General features: G+C 37.3%; 1 protein-coding gene across 3 annotated transcripts in view; it reads right to left on the minus strand.

Annotated features, from left to right (window-relative positions):
- Positions 1-20,274, minus strand: part of UBR3 (ubiquitin protein ligase E3 component n-recognin 3) — a 184,666-nt gene that overhangs the window by 42,041 nt on the left and 122,351 nt on the right. For all 3 annotated transcript variants that reach the window (XM_067549265.1, XM_067549264.1, XM_067549266.1), the window contains exons 30-31: positions 14,623-14,708; positions 2,992-3,097 (exon numbers count right to left, since the gene is read on the minus strand). In XM_067549265.1, the coding sequence (XP_067405366.1) occupies positions 2,992-3,097; positions 14,623-14,708 (192 nt within the window). The remainder of the gene's footprint in view (positions 1-2,991; positions 3,098-14,622; positions 14,709-20,274) is intronic.

Consider the following 20,274-nt stretch of genomic DNA (forward strand, 5'->3'; position numbering starts at 1 on the left):
CCCTCTTGGACAATAAATCACTTTTCTATCCAAACCTACATCCCAATCAGATGCTTCCTTTCTACAGGAAAAGCCTGTGAAAATTGGATACACCAGCAGTACTGATCTGAAGTTCAACAAATCTGGGCTCTGCCAGACCAAGTGGGTGTGGGAAGAAAGTTCCCAAGTCATGAATTCATGACCAAAAATGTCCTGATGCTATCATGATTCTAATTAAACAAGGGAACTGTTCACTCAAGCACTTCAAAGAGGCATCACACAAGAATGGAGGAAATCTCTCAGATACCCAGGACCCTCACCAATGATGGAGGCAGACCTTAGCATAGATTGTAGCTGTTAGCAACTAAACAGCTGCGCACATTGAAATACTACTTTTTTTTTTTTTTTTTTTTTTTTTTAAAGAAACAGTATTATTTTGTTTTAATCCTATACATTTGGCATAATCTTTACAGTCTGATGTACGAATCAGTGCCAGTTGTGTGGAGGAAAACCAAGCTAAAAGTGTTAGCTCAAAAGTCAGGAGATTTTAATTCTTCTAAATTTGTATTTATTTAAACAAAGTTATTAACATAATATAAGAGTCGGAAAAATACAATGCAATGATGCTTGCGTTTTGTAGATAATTTACAAAGCTGAAAAGTAAAAAACCTTTTATGTAAATAATTTCCTTACAAAATCTGTTTTCAATTAAAATGTTTATTTAAAGTAAAAATGAGATAGAACAAATCCAGAGCGTTGGTAGGAAGTTTTGTTCTTTTTAAAAACAAAGAACTTGGATGAACAATACTCTTCTGACACAGAACTGGTTTTGCTAGTGTTGGTTTCTGTCTGAACGTTAGAAGTAGCACAGTGAACACATTAATGATGTTCAGTCAAAAGTTGTTTAGTTGCTGGGACTTTGTCATTATGTTGTTTACAATCAGAATAAGCAAGTGGTGCTATTTAAATCTTTTTCTTTTATTTACAGATATTCTCCTTTTGGAAAAATCCCAACCTGGGAAAGATGATGATTTAAATCACTAAAACACTTAGTTAGACTCAGAATGACAGAGTACGATCCATTTCCTAAGCCTGCACTGATACTTCTCCATCAACCTCCTAAGCTTCTGCAGATTATTGGTAAGAGTTGTAGTAAATCACCTTCTCATGACACTGAGTTCTCACAATATATGAAAAAGATGTACTTTCAAAAGACTCCATGAACTTTCAAATATCTTCAGGTCATACACAGTTCACTTGAAGATTTTATTTATTTCTTCGAATTCCAAAAGTGTAATTACAAGAGCTCATACTGTGCACCGGGTGCACACCGCACAAATTAAAATAATAAAATAATGCAAAAGGACTGGCCGCAAATATATCCTCCTCTGCCACCCTTTCCTCAACAGCGGTAGAGAAGAAAAAAGATGGGCTTTGCAGCATACTCACTAGGTTAACCAATCTGAGCTCCAGAGGACCAAGGCCCAAAACTGAGGAACCTTTCACAGAATGCCCAGCTCCCTCTCATTTCTACTGAGGGAGCTCCAGCGTGAGTTCCTCTGCTGATCTGAACTGTGGCAGTATGACATGATGAGAAAGGCATTTCTTCAGGTAAACAGGTCTGGAACCACTGATTCAAAAGCTCAACTAGAAAAAAATCTTGTAGCTACACATAGCCAAATCTCCCTAATACCTCTCCATAGACATAGGTAATCTTTCATTTGTGATTCCCATTGTTAAACTTTAATACTATGAAATTATGCACGAGCAGTACCCACAATGCATGGCACAACAGGACAGGCGATCCCTGGTTGACCAACAACTGTTTGTAGAGATCAGAATTGAAATCTTAATACGGAGAAAACTTTAGAATGGTAACTTTCAAGCATTCTTCCTGCAGAGCATGTTGCACTAACCTGATCCTGATGTCACACAGTGTCATGTTTTACTGTAACAAGGTCCATATCCAAGAGAAAAGGCAGCAAATGCTTAACTAGAAGCAGGCGTGATCATTACAGTGATTTTTCCTAAATATCATAAATTATAACAGTCCCTGCCAGAGTCATCCAAGATCAGTTTAAGGCCCGCAAGCCTTTATCCATCAGTCCCCAATTTACTGGAAGCTCTTAGACCAATCTTTAGCAATCAGGACAGAGGAGAAGCCTGCGGACTGCAGAACTATGAGTGTTAACACAGCCAATGGCAGCAAGCCCATGTCAACGGACTCAGGCTCATGCCACCACATTAAAAATAGCCACGTAAACAGCACTTTTAAGTTGCATCTTGGGCTCTGAAGCCCAACCCCTTCAGAGCCGAAGCTGAAACATCTACACAGGTATTTTTAGTGTGCTAGCGTGAGTCCCATAAACCCAAGGCTATTGATCTGGGCTTTGAGGCTCATGCTGCAGGCTGTGTAGACATACCCAATATGGCCTCAAGCCATAGGGGAGCAGCTCATCTATGAAGACACTGCTCAAAGTGTGCAGAGAAGAAGGGACTCAGCCTCCTTCCAGTGCTACTAGCTGCTCCCCTAGGGGGATCGAGAAACAATGTGGTTTCAGAGGAGAACCTGGCCTTTCCCACCACTCTCTCAGTAGTGGCAGTCGCAGACTCTTTCCATCCTCCTCTCAATAAAAAGAGGCAACAAGGCAGAGAGATTGAGAAAAAGCAGAGAAATCCATTGTCCCTGGCTATCTAAGTTAAAAGGTTAAAATGCACAGAAAATTACAAGCCCTATTTCCCACCACTCTGAATTTTGGGCGTACTAGGCTTATCAATGTTACTTTAAAATCATAAATATGAATCTCTAATATTTTGTATAAAGCAGATTTGAAAATTCTCCGCAAATAAATATATTGTGTGTTAGACATGAAGTTTGGTATCTTACATGCTACGGAATTCAGATTGCTGACAAATAAAGATTTTTAGCTTAGAAATTTGTAACTCATTCTGTGATAAGGGACCATTTTGTCCACAGAACTATACTGATGCTGGGTATTTTAAAATACTTACTGTGAATTCCTATCCTGCATTAGCTGTGTTAGTTTTCTCCATGGATTGTACGCAGAGTCAATGCTGTAAAGCCGCATGTGCATGGCCAAAACATGGAACAACTGATCTGAATTGGTGAGAGGAAAAAAGATAATTTTGTTAAATATATCTAAAATATTTTATATCAGTATACCACCATTTATTTCCTAAGCCTGCTGCAAAACCTGATTTAGAATGTTATAAACCATGCTCTAATGACAGGTCTACCTTTCTCTCATAACTTCTCATATGATCAGAACAATAGAAACCCAGGGATTAGACCCAATAAATAGTTAGTTCCGTTAATTTTGTAAAAATCATATTGTCAATTAATCTTCCTTTTCAGTCAGTAAACTCTTCATCCAAATCAACCTCCACCACCAAGAACACTCAGTTCTTGCATAGCACTTTTCGTCCGTATTTCTCAAAGCATTTTACAAAGGAAGGTAAGTGTCACTCGCCCCATTTTACAAATGAGGAAAACAGATGGGCACAGAGATGATATGACTTTCTCAAAGTCACACAGCAGGTCAGTCGCGGAGCTGGGAACGGAAGTGAGGTCTCTTGCCTCCCAATCCAATACCCTCTAGAACTGGGCAACATTGCCTTGGTGAGAGTGAAATTTAAGCTTTGGCAGAGTGTCAGCACTTGTGTGAGTGGGGGGCAGTGGGAGGAACAAAGGAAGTCACTGGCAGAACAGTGGTGCAGGGAGCCTATTGCTCACTAGAAAGAGAAGTTCTAAAAATCAGTACAAATAAGCTGGCACGCAGGAACATAGTGGGCAGGATGGGAAGGGGCCCTAGTGCCTGGTGAGACCAGCAAATACTGTGCGCACACATGACAGTGGGTAAATTTCTCCTTAATAAACGAGCTGAATTTTGTGGAAACGAGATGTTTAGAATCCAGGAGACTCCCAACTAGATTTCAATTATTTAATATAGGTGAAATATTGAATGCTTTTGCTTAACTACAGGATTTCCGTAACTACAAGTGTTTTTAACCAGACTGACTGTTTCATATATTGTTGATACACTTGGCCACAATCGTCTCCCACTGAAAGTAGTGCAAAACTACAATAGGAGAAAGACTGGACCCTTAACTAGTACATGGACACCATCAGCTGAATTAAGTTGCAGGTTTCAAAATCATAGTGATATCGGGAATCTTGACTGAGAAGCTACATTTTGGTACATCTTTGTTCTAGAAAGAGATTACTATACTTGTATCTGTCACAGATTCTAGTGAGCACCCTTTCTTGGCCACCCACTAGGACTGCTCTGAGGGTAGTCCAAGCCTCTGTGGTCTGGATCCCTTAGAGTGTGTTTCAAGCTCCTGAAGCCTGAATGGAGTCCAGCCACTGCCCCAATCTCAGGGTACCAAGGCATACTCTCAGGGCATACCCCCTTTGACATCCCCTCGCAGGGCACATCCACTATTTGTCACCCCCCTCTGAGTGTTGCTACCTCCTATCCAGCTGCCTAACTCCTCAGAGCACAGTGCTAACCATTAGACCTGCCCCCCAGTACCAAGATACACCCCTCTCCAAGCTCTTCCACAAATGGTGTGAAGCCTCTGGTTACCATTCCACTCTCTCAGGAGCAAACAGTAGTTATGGAGCAGTTAACATACAGAGACACTTCACACAGGGTCTAACACATTAATGCTCTTTTATACTTAGTCATGTAAAACACAGGAGGGCACATATCATGCAAACAAGCATCTGAAACAGCAAATGTCCCTCACCCTTTCTTTGTGAATTCTGTGGGAACCAGCTGCATCTAGGAAGGCTGGTAGGGTGTTCCCTCCTCCTGCATGCTGTTGCATGCTAACTGCTTGGTCTCTCTCTCATAGAGCCCCTACCCAGCTTCTGTGACCTTGCTCTCTCCTGCCCCATGCATCCTTTTCCTATCTGGCCCCTGATCTGATGTTTCTTTATTTTAAACCTCTCCTGGTTCCTGACCTCTTTTGTTCTCTTGCTACTAATTTTCCACTGCTCCTACCTTCTTCCTCCTTTCAGAGGAATCAATTCAAATGATTTCCTAAGGATGCAGCTCATCCATTATCCCAGATGTTTGCACCTAAAAAGAGTTGTTATAAAGACCTTCTTACTGTATGGACTGTCTGGGGCATATGTTCTACAAGACCTGTCAGCAATAGTGGACTCACACACATATAGTTATTCATGACACAGCAGATTTTCATAATACAACTTCACAATATGAATCAGAATGCATGAGTTGCCTGAATATAGCCCCAATTCATAACAGTGACACCACACTCTCACTTGTTTGTCTCATATTTGAAGTATTTCTCTGGTGTTCCACGTCTAAGGTTTAAAATTCCTAAAGTTGCTGGAGTCAAAGGTTCAGATCCCAGCTGGGTCAACTCAGCCCTTCTTTTGAGGTAGATACTTTTAGTTCCACAAGTTTATTATGCAGTCATCTTTTGGATGAGACTTTAAAAACAAAGTTTCTGCCTACTTTGAATGGACATTACAGATAGTATGGTATTTTTCATAAGAACACTATTTTGCTCACATATCCTTTCTGCAATGCATTGTGTAATTTGTCATCATCCTCAAACCTAGATGTGGCTGTATTTCAAGGGTCCCAGATATATATTGTTCACAAAATACTTTTTTGATCCTTTTGAACAAAAGGCGCTGTTATACTATTAACATAAGTTATTACAAAATCATATATTAAATGTGATTATTGCCTCATATATGTGAATTATACAATTGGCTCACAGAAACAAAGTAATATATGTATGAATTACAGATAACTATTTCACTTGGACTACTACATACATCTGCTTTTTTTTCAGATTTCCTCTTTGTTAGGTAAGTTAAGCTGACAGTCTATCCGTGCAGGCAGCATCTTCAGAATGGTCCAAATGTTTATGTTTTGTAGGTTTTGAGAGCCCCTGAAGCCCTTTTAATTACTCCTCCTACATTTATTGTACAACTACATCCCTAGTGAAAATATATACGCTATTCTACTGTAATGTTTTGATATGAAAGTCCTATTTTTTTAAAATTAACTTTCTAGGTTTCCCATAATTTGGCTCAGCTTTCCTTTTTCCTTTCCTTCACTACATGTCTTCTTTCATTCTACACTGTATCTTGGTGTCGTCTGCTGTGTCTGTTTCAGTGTCTGCCCCAGTCTAATTTTTCTGTATAGTTAAATAATGGTTCCTTCTTATTTTCACTCTCTCTTGTTCTACTTCCCTTCAATTTTTTTCCTTTTTTGCTCAATCCTCTCTCCCATTTTCTCCGTGATTCTTTTACTCCTTTCTCTTGCGTCATGTTCAGTCTCTCTCCTTTCTTCTCTCTCTGCACCCCCCATCACGTACTCATTCCACCTGCAGACACATCTATGGGTCCCCATATTTAAATAAAAATAGTAGCTATTAATTTATTTTCCACAAATAGACAATTACTCAGAGGTATTTGGTGGCCAAAAAAGTCTTATGCTAAAGTCAGCTGACTCTGCCAGAGCCTGAGGGCTGTAATTAGTTCCTGTGGTTTGTAAAATAATTGAAGATGTAGATGACACTGGAACTGATTGCTGTCACCTGCTTTCTGAATAAAATCAGTCAATGAGGACAAAATAAATCCTCATTTCTCCTAGAAAGAAATAATAACAAAATGTTGTTTTGCTGACAGATTTCTCAAAGTCTGAGACTATGCTGATCTTTTAGAAAATAATACTAATTTATTTTTATTTAAATGAACGCCACACAAAACTCTTGGTTTTCTTTTTTTCCTAAGGGAAAAAAATAGAAAACATGATCATTTATACTAAACTGCTCCTTGCTTCAAATAGAAGGGAGCAATGAGCTCAGAGTAATTAACTCTTTGTTCCCATAGTGACTATTTTCCAAGCTTACATTTAACATAAAATGAACCGGTCAAGCATCAAATTCTAGCACTAGAGGATTTATTATTTAAATATTCTGGCTATATATTTGTGAAATTAGGACGTGTTGTATTGTAGTATTAATTTGAACAGGAAAAAAAATCTGTTTATCTAAAGCTTTATGAAACACAAGATCGTAGGGTTTGTTTGTGATGGATCCAGGAGACAGCAATCCTAATATCTATTTCTGTTTTATATAAATATGATGCGGGATATTCAGTCTGAGATAGGCAAAAATAAGCAATGTTTATCCTGGATATTTTTTTGAATGAAACATTTTCTATGATGCTATTTTAAAACATAATAATTCTCCCATGTCAATACAGCACAAGCATAATGTTCCCCCCCCCCTCCATTTAGAGTAGCCAAAGAATACATTGCCCCCTAATGGGAACACAGTAGCAAAAAGACATGGTTTTTTAGTTCTGTTTTTGCTGTCTGAATATTCTTCAGCATTTAGAAAAATCAAGCCATTTGTTTTATTACTACTCCTTTTGAGGTGACCGTGTAATTATGAAAAGCAAGAGAATAAAGAATGGTTAGAGAAAGGCATAATATGCTGTTTCCTCACAAAAATCAGCTTGTCTTGTATACCTCAACATTAGAACTGCAACATTCCTGCTATTCTACTCCTAAGGTTTTCCTGCTTGTGCATTTGTGTTTTAGGGAATGGAAACCCATGTGGGGCTACACAAAGGCAAAACTTATTTGCTTTTATATACTGTGCTCTGCCATGATTGCACCTCACTGATATAGGCCTATAAAAACAAATTTACCTTATGTTTCATAGACTTTTTTTTAAAGCTCTAAAGTACAGCCTCTTCTGTTGACAAGCAACAGCAATATATTAATGACAATGAATCATTAAAGAGCTACGTGACTGCCCTCCAGCAGCAAGTGGATGACAGCCATAACTCAACAGGCATCCCACACACCTCTAGAGACAACTGTGGTTCTTATGGGCACCTCTCTCAAGAATAAGCTTTCAACAATGTCATCAAGCAGTGATGATAGTATGCATCAGAGGCGACTGAGGGGTCTGGCCTAGAATCGCCAACAAACTAATATTCTTCAAGCTATTAGAAAAAGTCTGTTCATTTTTTAAATCATGGAAGTACCAAAAATTACAGGCTTACAATGTAATAAATGTATAGGACAATGTAAGCTGGAGTCTCCTATTTTTCCTCTCATAATACATGAGCGAGGGTATATTCAATTAAGTTGACTTAAGATAAATAAAAGTTCATTTAAAAAAAAAAAACAAAAAACCCCACACACAATACAATTAATTTGTGGATCTCATTGTCAGAATTTATCACTGAGTCCAAGACCTTAACAGGACTCCAAGGATTATACATTTATATGGATAATGAGAACACCCACAGTTATATTACATAGTCATTATGTTACTTCAATGGGTACTCACATGAGTAAAGTTAAGCATCTGCATACATGTTTGCAGGATCATGGCCTTAGTACTATTTAGATAGAGTTGTTAGATTGTTTTTGTTTTCAGAGAGTACCTATTTATGAGCACAAACTATGTAACATACTTAACAAAACATCATTTAAGTTTATAGTCTAAAAGTTAGTTTTCACTTCTATTTTGGTAATTTATTATCAAACACTCCCCTCAAAAATTATCTTGCTCATAAAAATATTTTACTGGCTACCAGTATGTTCTTTTCAGCTGCCCCTATGCCAGCTTTGCTTTCAGTGTTATCCTATTGTGAAACAGCAGAGATTAATTAAATCAGAGTCAGCACTTTCAAAAGAGCAGCTGGAAAGAAAAGACACTAGCGCTGCTTTGGGATTGAAGCTGATAGAGAAAAGTCTTCTGATGTTCTCCCTCTCAAACATCAAGAATAACAGGCATTCTATATATATATCTACAGCACCAGCATTTGCAGCTGTAATCACATCCTTTATTATTTTCAATATTAAGGAATACTGGTATTCTAGAAAAAGATGGTCCCATAGATCTTTTTATATTTCATTTCTATCTATGCATAGGACAAAGGAAACTAATTTAGAGAGATGATCATATATGATTTTGATAGGTGAATGGCAAGACGTATAGCCAATGTCTGCTAAACTTACAATATCTGTATGAAATTTACTGAAGCTACGGATTTTCTTCTTGTTTAGTTTGGAACTCTTCCTCTGCCCCTATAAAGAAACTTTGCATATCTATTTAATCTCTTTTGCCAAAGAGAGAGTTTAGCAACTTCACTCACATGAGGTATCACATTCTACATATGGAATGTGGAAGGTGCTATAGGAGTGATGATAAACTGCATGCTTGGCTCACGTTTGTTTATTTTTATTTTATCCTCCAAAAGCCAGGGGCATATTTTTATCCTCAATTCTTCTCACATTTGTATTTTTAAATACATATAAATCTGACTTATTTTGCTGTAATACTTAGAAGTCTCTGTTTTGACCTTACTCTTCTTGACCTGCCCTTTTCTTCTCCCATTTCATGTTATTCCCATTTCCAGGGTTAACAGGGACAGCTTGCAGGAGGCAGCAAGCAGTCCTCCGCAAGCGGACCATAGTAGGTGCTTCCTTGTTTAAGGTGCAGTATGAAAGATCTTACTGTACCAGTAGCCCCATTGCACTCTTCTCCTCAAATGCCTGTCAGGACTCCATGTAAATCACGACTGGAGACATTGGCTCCAAGCAGATATGAGTACTGCTATTTAATAAGGAGTCCAAGATTTCTTTTTTCTCTTTATAGAGTTCAGTTAGCTTATTTAGTATCTTTAGTAGGAAATATTTGCTGTCAGGGTGTCCCCATTTATCATTGATCCTGTAGATTGGAAACAGTGAGAAATATTTTCCTTTTTGTGAGGGTCACGAAAATTCCTTTTCTTTTAGGCAGTAGGTGGTGCAGCATCTTCAGACAAATCTAGGGCCTTGAGCACTATACTGATTAAATAGCTAATATCCTCTGGACCAAAACTCTTCAGAACGATGTCCTTAGAGTAAGAGATCAATTTTAGAGAGGATGAAGATGAAATTTCCCCTTTTTCTTTGAAGAATAAGATTGGCTTTCTTTTTAGATTCCTTCCTCAGGTACAGAAGGTATGTCAGACTTCTTAGCAACAAGCTAGTGTGGCTCTTTGCTAAGTGATAAAGAATGCTTTTTGCTATGTTTTTAGAGGGGAATTGACCTCTGCTATTAGGCTGAGTGGGAGCTATATAGGTTCTGCAGCGATTTTGGCTTCCTTTAAATCAGTGTCAAGACAGACTACCAGCTCTGACAGAAGAAGGCAAAAGGGGAGACCGGGGCACACCCAGATGACTGGGGAGCCAGTAGCAGCAATAGGAATGTCTGCATACATCTGGGAGATGCTCACTGTAGCAAAGGATTGGAAGTGGCTGAAAGAGTTTTACCTTTTTCTATGACTCCGGTGAGACGTCAGCTGGGAATCTACTCAATTGTGCTCATGTTACTAGACTCTCTGAGATGGGGAATGATACAAGAACCAAATGACTTTCCTGGAAGAAACAACATTTACTATCTCTGGATGGTGGATCCAAATTTCAATGTGGAAAGTGTGGTCAGGTCCAAAGGATGGTGCCAAGAGCTACCATTTGACATGGCTAAGGAACCTGGTACAGAGTTCAATAGAGAGCATACCTATTACCTGTGCAGTGCCATTGGTTTCAAGAGCTTAGAAATTATTAGTATCAAGAGGGCTAGCTAGGCTGACGGAAAACATTAAAGGAACTAATTAAAACATACACTGGCATCAGATCCATGCCAACTGACATTGTCAAGTCACCTTACAATACAGAATGCTGAACTATAAACTGAAGAACAGGCCATGGGGGGAATGTGTGTGTGGAAACAACCTAATGAAACAGTTTTGCATTGTTTAGGACCACTATACAAGGAGAGGACAGTGTTGAGGTTTTAAGGACAGCTTACCACAGTCCCAAATATTCTTCCCATGTTCCTTTGTGTGCGTGTGCATGTGTGAGAGAGAGAGAGAATTTCCTTCCAATTTAGAGACTGGTGCTGTAAGCTCATAGGGAGTTCACAGTTTCTTTTGGCTCTCTCACAGACAGCTCTGACAGGCAACCTACCCCAGAAATGACCTTTCATCCCAGGTTGAGATCAGAAATGTTGTTCAATTTTCCTATCTCCATCTGCTGCTGACAGGACACTACGAATTAATAGTTACTCAGAAAAGATAAGCAAGTACAATAACGTAAGGAAAGGGAAAAATATGCTCTTATGATATTTATGGGATATTAGAGAGATAAATACCATAATGAAACACATATCAAAGGAACATCAAAATGTAGCAAAGACGACAGGTGGAAGAGAAAACCTGGATCAAAAATGTCTGTACTACATTAGAAGAGGAACACTGCTACTTAGAAATTGAAGGAATCAATAGTATTTAAAAATAACTCAAGGAGATGACATCTCTGTTTTCCTATACCCTCCTCGTTAGCACATGTTATTTACATAAGAAGAAAGAAGATATTTCATATCACATTACATAACATGCTATGTTAGGACAGGAGAATTCCATTGTGCATTCCTTTTAACCAAGTCCTAGCAAAAAAGAACAAAACTTGATCTGAGCTTTTTATAAACCTTTAAAATATTCCAAAGTAAAAAAATCAAATGTATACAAATATTAGAGGATATAATTATTTCTCCTTAATAACAAAATTTCAAGACCTCTGACCTTATGTTGTTATCAATGCCTAACATCACACCATTTCTAAAGAACCTGCAGCGTGAGATAAAGAGGACTTGACCAGCATGCTTGTGTTGTATACTGAATATAAGCACACATTTTCATAAATGCACATTTTTAAACCTTAAAGTGACAATTACATGGCCAGATTTCCTTTATCATTCTTGTCACACTGGCTCAGTCACTGACTCTAGCAGCTACATTAATCATTCTTAATTTTACTTCCCAAGCTCAGCTGCCCTCATGGTGCAATCTACTAAAACAGCACTTGACCTATTTGTTCCCACCATTTTCACTGACGCTTGCTGCTGTAATAGCTCACCTGGGACACCATATTCCATTTTCTGCACTATCTAATCAACAAACTTTACAGTTGTTACAAGACTATTATAGAGTGGTGTGCTTAATCACAAGAGAGACACCTTAGTACCACAGGTGTGAGAGAATCAATGAAAGATCGAGGGGAGCTTATAGCTTCATGGATTTTAATTGTGCTATACTGAACAGAAGCAGGTTTAGAAAGACCACAAAGTGTAGTATAGTATATATAGTACTGCACAGATAAATCCTACATATGTTTCCTAAGAAGAAGAGTCAACTCAAAATAGTATTAAAATACTGCATTGGGAAACAAATTCCCTGTCTGCAATAATTTCGTTTTTAAATAAGAAAAAAAAAAGTGATTCAGTTCTATCTACATAAAGATAATGTAGAAACTGCAGGTATTTTATTAGTTTGTTTTTTTTTAAATGAAACAAAATACATGACTATGGAAAGATAATTACACATGGCAAACAAGAAGAATTTTGTCAGGCTTATGTTTCTAAGTGACATTTTTTAAAATGACTATAAAGAGAGAAAAACGAGAATTCCACTTCTAAAAAAGTGTAGCATCTGTTTTACAAATGCAGCTAACTCATAAACTTGAGAAGCTTATTTTCCATTCAGTTTACTGACAACCCAATGGCATGAACGCATACTCTCTGTATTGGAGGCTGAGGGCAGAACAGTCTCATTAAGTTACACACCATTTCATAAAACCTCATATCTATGGAAAAACAATTCTCTGGTCATTAGTCAAAATCTTACTGTTCAAAGCTAAACATACTAATACTAAACGTAAGTGCAGGGTAAACCTGATCTAGGAGGACCTACAACATATAAATTAAACAGTAGTTTGTTTTATTGCAAGATTTAATGTGACTAAATAGTTTGCCAGTTAGTTGACCTTCAAGCTTTTTTTTTTTTTAAAAACAAAAATGCTGCCCTAAGAGACTATCAAAATGTGCACAAGCAATTGTGTATTTCATCAGGGTGTTTTTCAATACTGGCTCATATTTAAGTGTCAGCGATAAACACTGATATAAGGAAAGTGATCCTATGTACTACAAAAATTTTAAACAGGTACAAGCAATATGCTCTTTTGATATTAATATAACATGTCAAATATTTTTATAGTGCTTTAAGGTCTGGTGAATTTACGTCATTCCACTTTTATCATACATCAAAAAATCATAAATGGTACTACTATGGGGCTGATAAGTCTCATATTTCTGAAGACTCATGACTCAAGAGAAAAACATCCCTTTACTGACTATGGACCATTTTCTCCACTTACAGTAACTCAGAATCATCATAATGGCAGAGCATGAACAGATGTTGATAGTCATGTGGGCCAAAAGGGCAGATTGCTACTATCTAAGAGCTGTCATTATTTATTAATGGATTGCACTCAAAACTTGTCCAGTGCTTTCTACACATAGCATGATGCAATCCTTGCCTCAATCAGCCCACAAATACTTTTCACTTATATAGAGACTTTCATAGCACTTTACAAATGTTACACCTAACAACAACCCTGTGAGAAAGGTTTCACAGGTGTGTAAGAGGCAGTGAGAAAATCTCTATTATACCAATTTTACATCTGGATAAACTAAGGCACAGTGACTTGCCCAAAGTTACTCAGACACAGTCAGAAAGAAAATTGGCAATAGAACCGTTGTCATCTTCACCAGTCATTAGACAATGCCTCCATTACAAAACGTCCTATGGAAATAAGCTTTACACAGAAGAAATAGTTGTTCTACAGCTGTGAGGGAAATGTTTTGCTAATACACACAGGATATTATGCTACTAATCCAATCCAACTCCCTCAACCACAGCTGCTCTGGTAGCTTCCTGGCCTTCCCAGTACAGTATCTGCTGCAGCATGAGTCCAGCCTCCAAATGTACTCTGTTGTTATTTTGGCAGGCTGCCCAAATTTTCCTGAGAAATGTAAACCACAGAAGGGAAATGACCATTTTTACCACTTTATATCTCAGCGAATTCATGGGAGAAGGAAAAGGTACACATAGCTCTCCTTGCCAAACAGCAATGGAAGTGTAAGAGCTTCTCAAAGTAAAGGTCACAAAAATCTTCTATCATAACAAGTGCTAGGCAAACTAAATATAGCTGTTGCAATCAGTTCCTTCTTTAATAAGTGAATGTGTGCATCTAGTGAGAGTTACACAAGCACCTAAAATTGTGGGTCTCTTTACTTACTAACAATAGCAGTCAAGGTTGTACACAAATACTCTGGCAAAGCAAAATGCTTTTGTATAAACATTATCTTTTGCTTTTAAAACACACACAGCTTTTTTGTTTATATAATTTTGAAGTCATTCAAATGATATTACATGGTTATTATGACATTTGCTTTCTAAATGGATTATCTTTAGAACACATGGATATTCTTATGGATAATCTTTGTAAATTATACATCTGTTTTCTGTTAACCAAAATTACGGTAAACAAAAACAAAAATCTAGCAGTCTGAAAAAGCTCTAGCATAGAAATAATACAAAATTGATAAAAGAGACATAGAAAATATGCCAAAATGTAAAAACAGTCAGCATCTTTATTTTACACTAGATTTCGTAGTTCTCATTTAATTTTAAATTAATTTAAATCACACTTAATAAAGTAAACTTACTTAAACAAGATCTTTTTCCAGCTGTGCTTGCACCTCCTAAGCATAAATTGCTTCCTCGATGAACCAGTTCAAGTTCCAAGTTCGTTCTGCATGAAAAATATAAAGGTATTAGGATAGAACTTCAATATTCAAACTTCTACAGACACAAAGGAGCTCCCATAAACTCGCACTGTATACGATAGGAAAGAATGCTGTGCATTAGTCTTACATTTGACAATTAAAAATTGCAAAATATAATACTTTTGTGATTGAAACAGCTTGGTTGGCAAGTATTGTATGAGGCACTCAAATCACAGTAGTGAGCACACTACAGATAACTAAATATTTACGGCATATATCTTTTTCAGACACGCAACTCATTGCTGCTAGTGGAATTTTTATTGTGCAAATCTGGAAAGACAACTTTATAACAGAAAATCAACAAAGTCAGATATGGCCTCCTTTGTGAGAGTCAGAATTTTTTAAAAGTAATTTACAAACAACCAACAAAAATCAGATACTTCATCTTCAGAATATTTTAATTGCATTACAATGGAGGCCCTGTTCTTTGTTTGATAGACTGGTTATTAGACGCCACGGAGGTAAATTTTCAGTGAAAGGCACTGGCATTTAGCTGTGTAACTCATTTATATGAGATGGGAGTTGTGCAACAAAATCCCTGCATGTCACATTGACACTTTACTACTTAAAGTATTAGACACCATTTTTTTGGCCAAATTCAATAACAGTGTTTGACATTGAAATTGGATGTTTATGTACTGTACTACTGTTACCCTCAAGACACTGATCAAGCAATTCACATTTTGTCTTCTGAAAGTTTGTTTTAACAAATAAACATGCATTCCTACAATTATGGTGCAGGAAGAAAAAATTACTATGCTGAAGTATTATTGTGCTAAATTAATTCAAACTGCAAACTTTTTCCTTACATGTTTTTTTTAATTGAAATTAAATAAACCATTTCTAGACTCAGTGTAATTTGACTGAATATCACTAATTGCAAGAAAACCTATTTTAGGTTAAATATGCATATTTAAGTTAAACTACAAGATGAAGAGAATAGAAAAGTACTTCATTCAAAATAAAATATTTTGGAAAAATTTCAGCTCTTTCAGTTTAAGAGACTACTGCTTTCTTGATATACCTTATTTGTAAAGATACTTTCATATGTTTCTAAAATAGTAACATTTCAAAATATTAATATCTCTAAGTTCGCAGCTTATGCCACCCATTTCTGAAGAAATGCTTTAATCATCTCTACTCAGAAAAAAAAAAAAGCAATTTAACACTGATAATGTTCCTGCTCAGAGCTCCATCTGGTTGCTGCTGATAAGGGCATCTGTGTGACAGGGGAATTTTCCACTCTTCAGGCGATTTGCAGTGCTCACTGAACTTCTAAATACCTACCAGCAAGGAAGCAGGGATAGGGATTTCATATTAATGGGCAGAATAGCAAGTGAAGATCAGCATTTTGTGTCTCATTTATAGTCCCATGATGAACTAATATGTTTTATTTCTATAAATCTTCTGATGACTAATTTTTAAACTAATGGCAGTCTTCTACTAATAAAACCAAAAAATTTGCTAGCTGTTATTTAAATGATTTAATCTGATAATCAGAAACACTATCTCAATTTCTTAAATTTGTCACATCTAGAATTTTCAGTTTTCCTTTCACTAAGACATAGATACAATTTTACAAAAGCAAAACTCAAGGGCAAATCTGACAGAACAAGACATACACGAGGTGGCATGCAGTACTACATGCCGTAGGAGGAGAGTCTTAGTGACAGACATCCTTACACACCCCCATTCACTCTCCCCCTCTCCAAGAGAGTAGGGACACCTCCTTATAGTGTATCATATCTCCACAGCAGAAACTCAAGCCCTCTTCCTGTGAGGCATCCCCTCCAAACATGCTTATATTTATGGCAGATACTTTCCCCTATTATACTTGATCATCTGAGAGACTGGAGCACTTCTCCCATAAACAGGCACTTTATACATGATGTTCTTCCCACAAGAGATTACCTGAAAACATGTTCAGTTGTTGGACAGAGCCCTGCACTACACTTCCTGTCCTCCTCATGCCCATTCACTATCCTATCCATATTGGTATCGGCTAGCCCCTGCAGTTCAGGCTCTATCAAATTCAAACTGTGAATTTGGTAGGGCCCTACGTATAGTAGAATTCCCCACTGCTGGAGAAAAGTAAAGCTGAACTCTCACCATTTAATTTCCCATCACTGATGGAAAAGTAGGGGCAAATGACATACCCTAAATAAGAGAAGTGGAACGTGAACTTGTCTCTCGATCGAATCCTCCACTATCCCACCTCCCTCAATGAAGAGGAAGAGGGATCAGCTGCTCCCAGCCTGATACCTCATATCTCTCAAAAGAGGAAAAGCAAAGGGAAGTGTAGCCTCTCAGAAGTCTTTGCCATCTTTCACTGGAGCAGGGACTTAGCAAGCACAGACTCTCTTGGATTGATCTTCCTCCCCCACTGAAGAAACTGAGAAACGAGGGCAGCTGTGGCTAAGCTCTGGCTTCCTTTTCCTTTTTCAACCCATATTTATGAACTCCAATTAACCTGAAAATATACGTGGTGCCTTATTTTTTAGTAGCCATCAGAACACAGAGTACTCGGGGGGTATCGATAAGTTACCCCCTGCTACTACTTTTGACCAGGAGGTGCAGATAATGGGGTGGAGACAGAAACAATGAGATGGGATTAAGAAGGGAAAATTTAGGCTGAATACCAGGATAAACTTCCTGACAGTGAAGAGTATTACTCTGTCATTTAATAGTGAAGTGGTGGATATTCTATTGCACAGACATTTAAAATTACACAAAACAAGCCACTAGAAAAAGTACAACAAAGAACAGTCCTGCTTTCAGGCAAGGAGGTGAACTGCTGATCTACACAGGACATATTCTTATTTCTATTAGTGTTATGTGTATTAAGGTTAAATTAAATGCTTTTAAAATGAAGGTTTATGATCACAGAAGTTCCAACCTTACAGTCCTTATTATAGATCAAATTAAATGGAAGTTCTGGGCATATTTGGATTGCTGAATCAAGTCCTAAATCATTAAGAGAGAAATTAACACTGCTGCAGAAGACCTAGCAAAGACCCTCCATGCTACCTCACATGTATAGGAACAATATGGAGTGTGGGTGGGTGGGTCCAATGTCTGAAAACCTCCATGTGGAGAAACAGAAGGCAGGTACCACTAATCCAGTCCAAAGGATGAAAGAACAGCCACGGATGGGGTGGAATTTTATATCCCCAACCCTAATGGACGTTCATGTCATTTCTCTCTAAAGCAGTGTAAGAAGCAATGTAACATTGTTCTGGTCTGGAATATTTTTAACTCTTAGAGAAACACTGAACTCTGAACTTAGATTTTAGCACAAAACCCATAAAATATTCAATTTACTTTTTAAATTTGTTCAGCTGACATCTTCTATGTTTATACCTTTTATATGATTATAAACAGGTTTTTGCATTTTAAAAAGGCATTTCAGCAAGTCATTTTTCATACAAAGAACTTGTTCATTAGATGAGCTAAACGGAGCTACAAGAAAATCTCAACTGTGTACCATTGTAAAAATATAGACTATATTTACATGGAGTATACCATAACGGTTTTCTATTTTGAAATTATCTTTACCATACATAAAATAAAAATAAAGTTACTGTTTCACATTAGCTAAATATTCTATTTACAATGCCAGCAAGACCCAAGGAAATCATTAAACAATTATTATGGAACAAAATGCAATTAAAATATTCTTAAAGAAATTCAAATAATTTTCTGTTTAATTGCCTAGTTTGTTTGATAAATAAAGGCAACAGTAGCTAGTTTTTACGGATCTATAAAGACACAACGGGACTGCAAATCTTTACTGTGACATGAAAGCATTTGAATCAGCAAAATATTCATATGAAAGTTTTAAATGTTTAGAATCAATAAATGAAATTGTTCAGAAGAGGATTAAAATTTAATTCTATATGAACAAAAAACCCACCCAGACCCATAACAAAACCAAAAACTTCCTTTCACCAGTTAAGGTTCCTACAATAAATTACAACAATGTATTTACCCTTTGTATCACTTACAAAACCAGGAAGTGATTAATTCAGCATATCATGGGGCTCATTATTCCATAGCTGCACCAGAGCTGGGAAAGGTAGGAGGAAAGTAGGTGGCATCATGCCACCTTTCTTTCACTGATCCCTGATCCTGGCCTTACCTAAGGGCCACTATGCCAGCAGGGATACTCAGAGTGCAATCCATGAGGAGAGGAGGGGAAGACTGGGGGAAGAGGAGGAGTGTGCAGAAGTGGGTGGTACAGAGTTGGGGTTGCAAAACCAGGTGAATCCCTACTCAAGCAAAATCTCCAGCTGCATTTTTTTGGTAGCTTTAAGTTCCCTTTAAATTGCCAAAGAGTCACAAAGGACAACTGGCATACTAGGACAGAATATACTGCCCACTTTAGTCTTATCAATGCATATTTCACCACAACGCAGCCTTGACTCTGACCCATGATTTTTATCATCTTGATTTCAATTTCCAAACATTTTAAAGGGACAGTATTAAACAGGAAACATCTGTATTGTTTTAAAAACTATGCATCATTGTTCTTTCTTTTACATATATGGTCAGATCTTGCAGTCAGATCCTTGGAAGCAGTCATTTGTGCCCCACTGAAGTCAATAGTGCTCTCTGCAGTGCAAACCCAGGTGTAGGGATCCAAGTGCAAGATGAGGCCTTTCGTTTAAAAAAAAAAAAAAAAAGGCACACAACTTTACTGCTTTACAGTAAAATTATGTATGTGGATTTGCATTTAAGGCCGAATCAATAAGTTTTAAGAAGAACTGTGTTCTGCGGTTCTCTTCTGAGATTACTGATGAAAGAATAGTATTTATTTTGGGAATTAAGGTGCATTAGGAAGTAATTTTTTTTGCACTTGATAAAGAATATTGTTTAGGTTATTATGCAAGCAGAGTAAGATTTATGATACCCTTAAACTGGTCATTTCCTTGCTTTCCAGTGTTTCAGCTTTGCACATGATAGCTCAGTAAACTGTTGCCAATTAGCAACCATATTTGGTTTTTGAAATAAATTGATGCTGATCAAATATTAGCATTTGCATTTCAATAAAATCCTGCTGTAACAATATAGGAGTTCACAGCTAAACTGCTTACATTTTTATTTTGCTTTTATAACACTCTAAGGTTACAGCTCTTCATCAGTGTGCAGAAATCATTGCTCTTCTGTCAAACTTCACCTGCTCAGCCACACGAGAGCAGCTTCTGACAGATCAAGAAAAGGTTGCTAGTCCTCATACTAGTATGTCAGGTCATTACTATTTAACACTTTCCCCTTTCTGAAGCAGAAAATAACTAACTGCAGTACCATAAAAAGAGACTTCGTTTGTAACAATGGGAGGGAAGAGGATATTATGTTGAATGAGCTAGACTTAGAAAGAAATTAAAGGGACTCTTTGATTAGCAACTTCCGTTTTGCTTTAATTGTATCTTCGTCCACAAAAACAAGTCTATAAGAATCTGTAGCCATATCAACTTGTGTTGAGAGCCAGTCAGATATCCCATATTGAGTAGGGTCAGGCCACATCGATAAATA

The sequence above is a fragment of the Emydura macquarii genome, unplaced genomic scaffold (genome assembly GCF_026122565.2).
Source record: "Emydura macquarii macquarii isolate MOO-44397 ecotype Brisbane River unplaced genomic scaffold, CSIRO-AGI_Emac_v2 contig_1253, whole genome shotgun sequence".
In the NCBI taxonomy this organism is placed as follows: domain Eukaryota; kingdom Metazoa; phylum Chordata; order Testudines; family Chelidae; genus Emydura; species Emydura macquarii.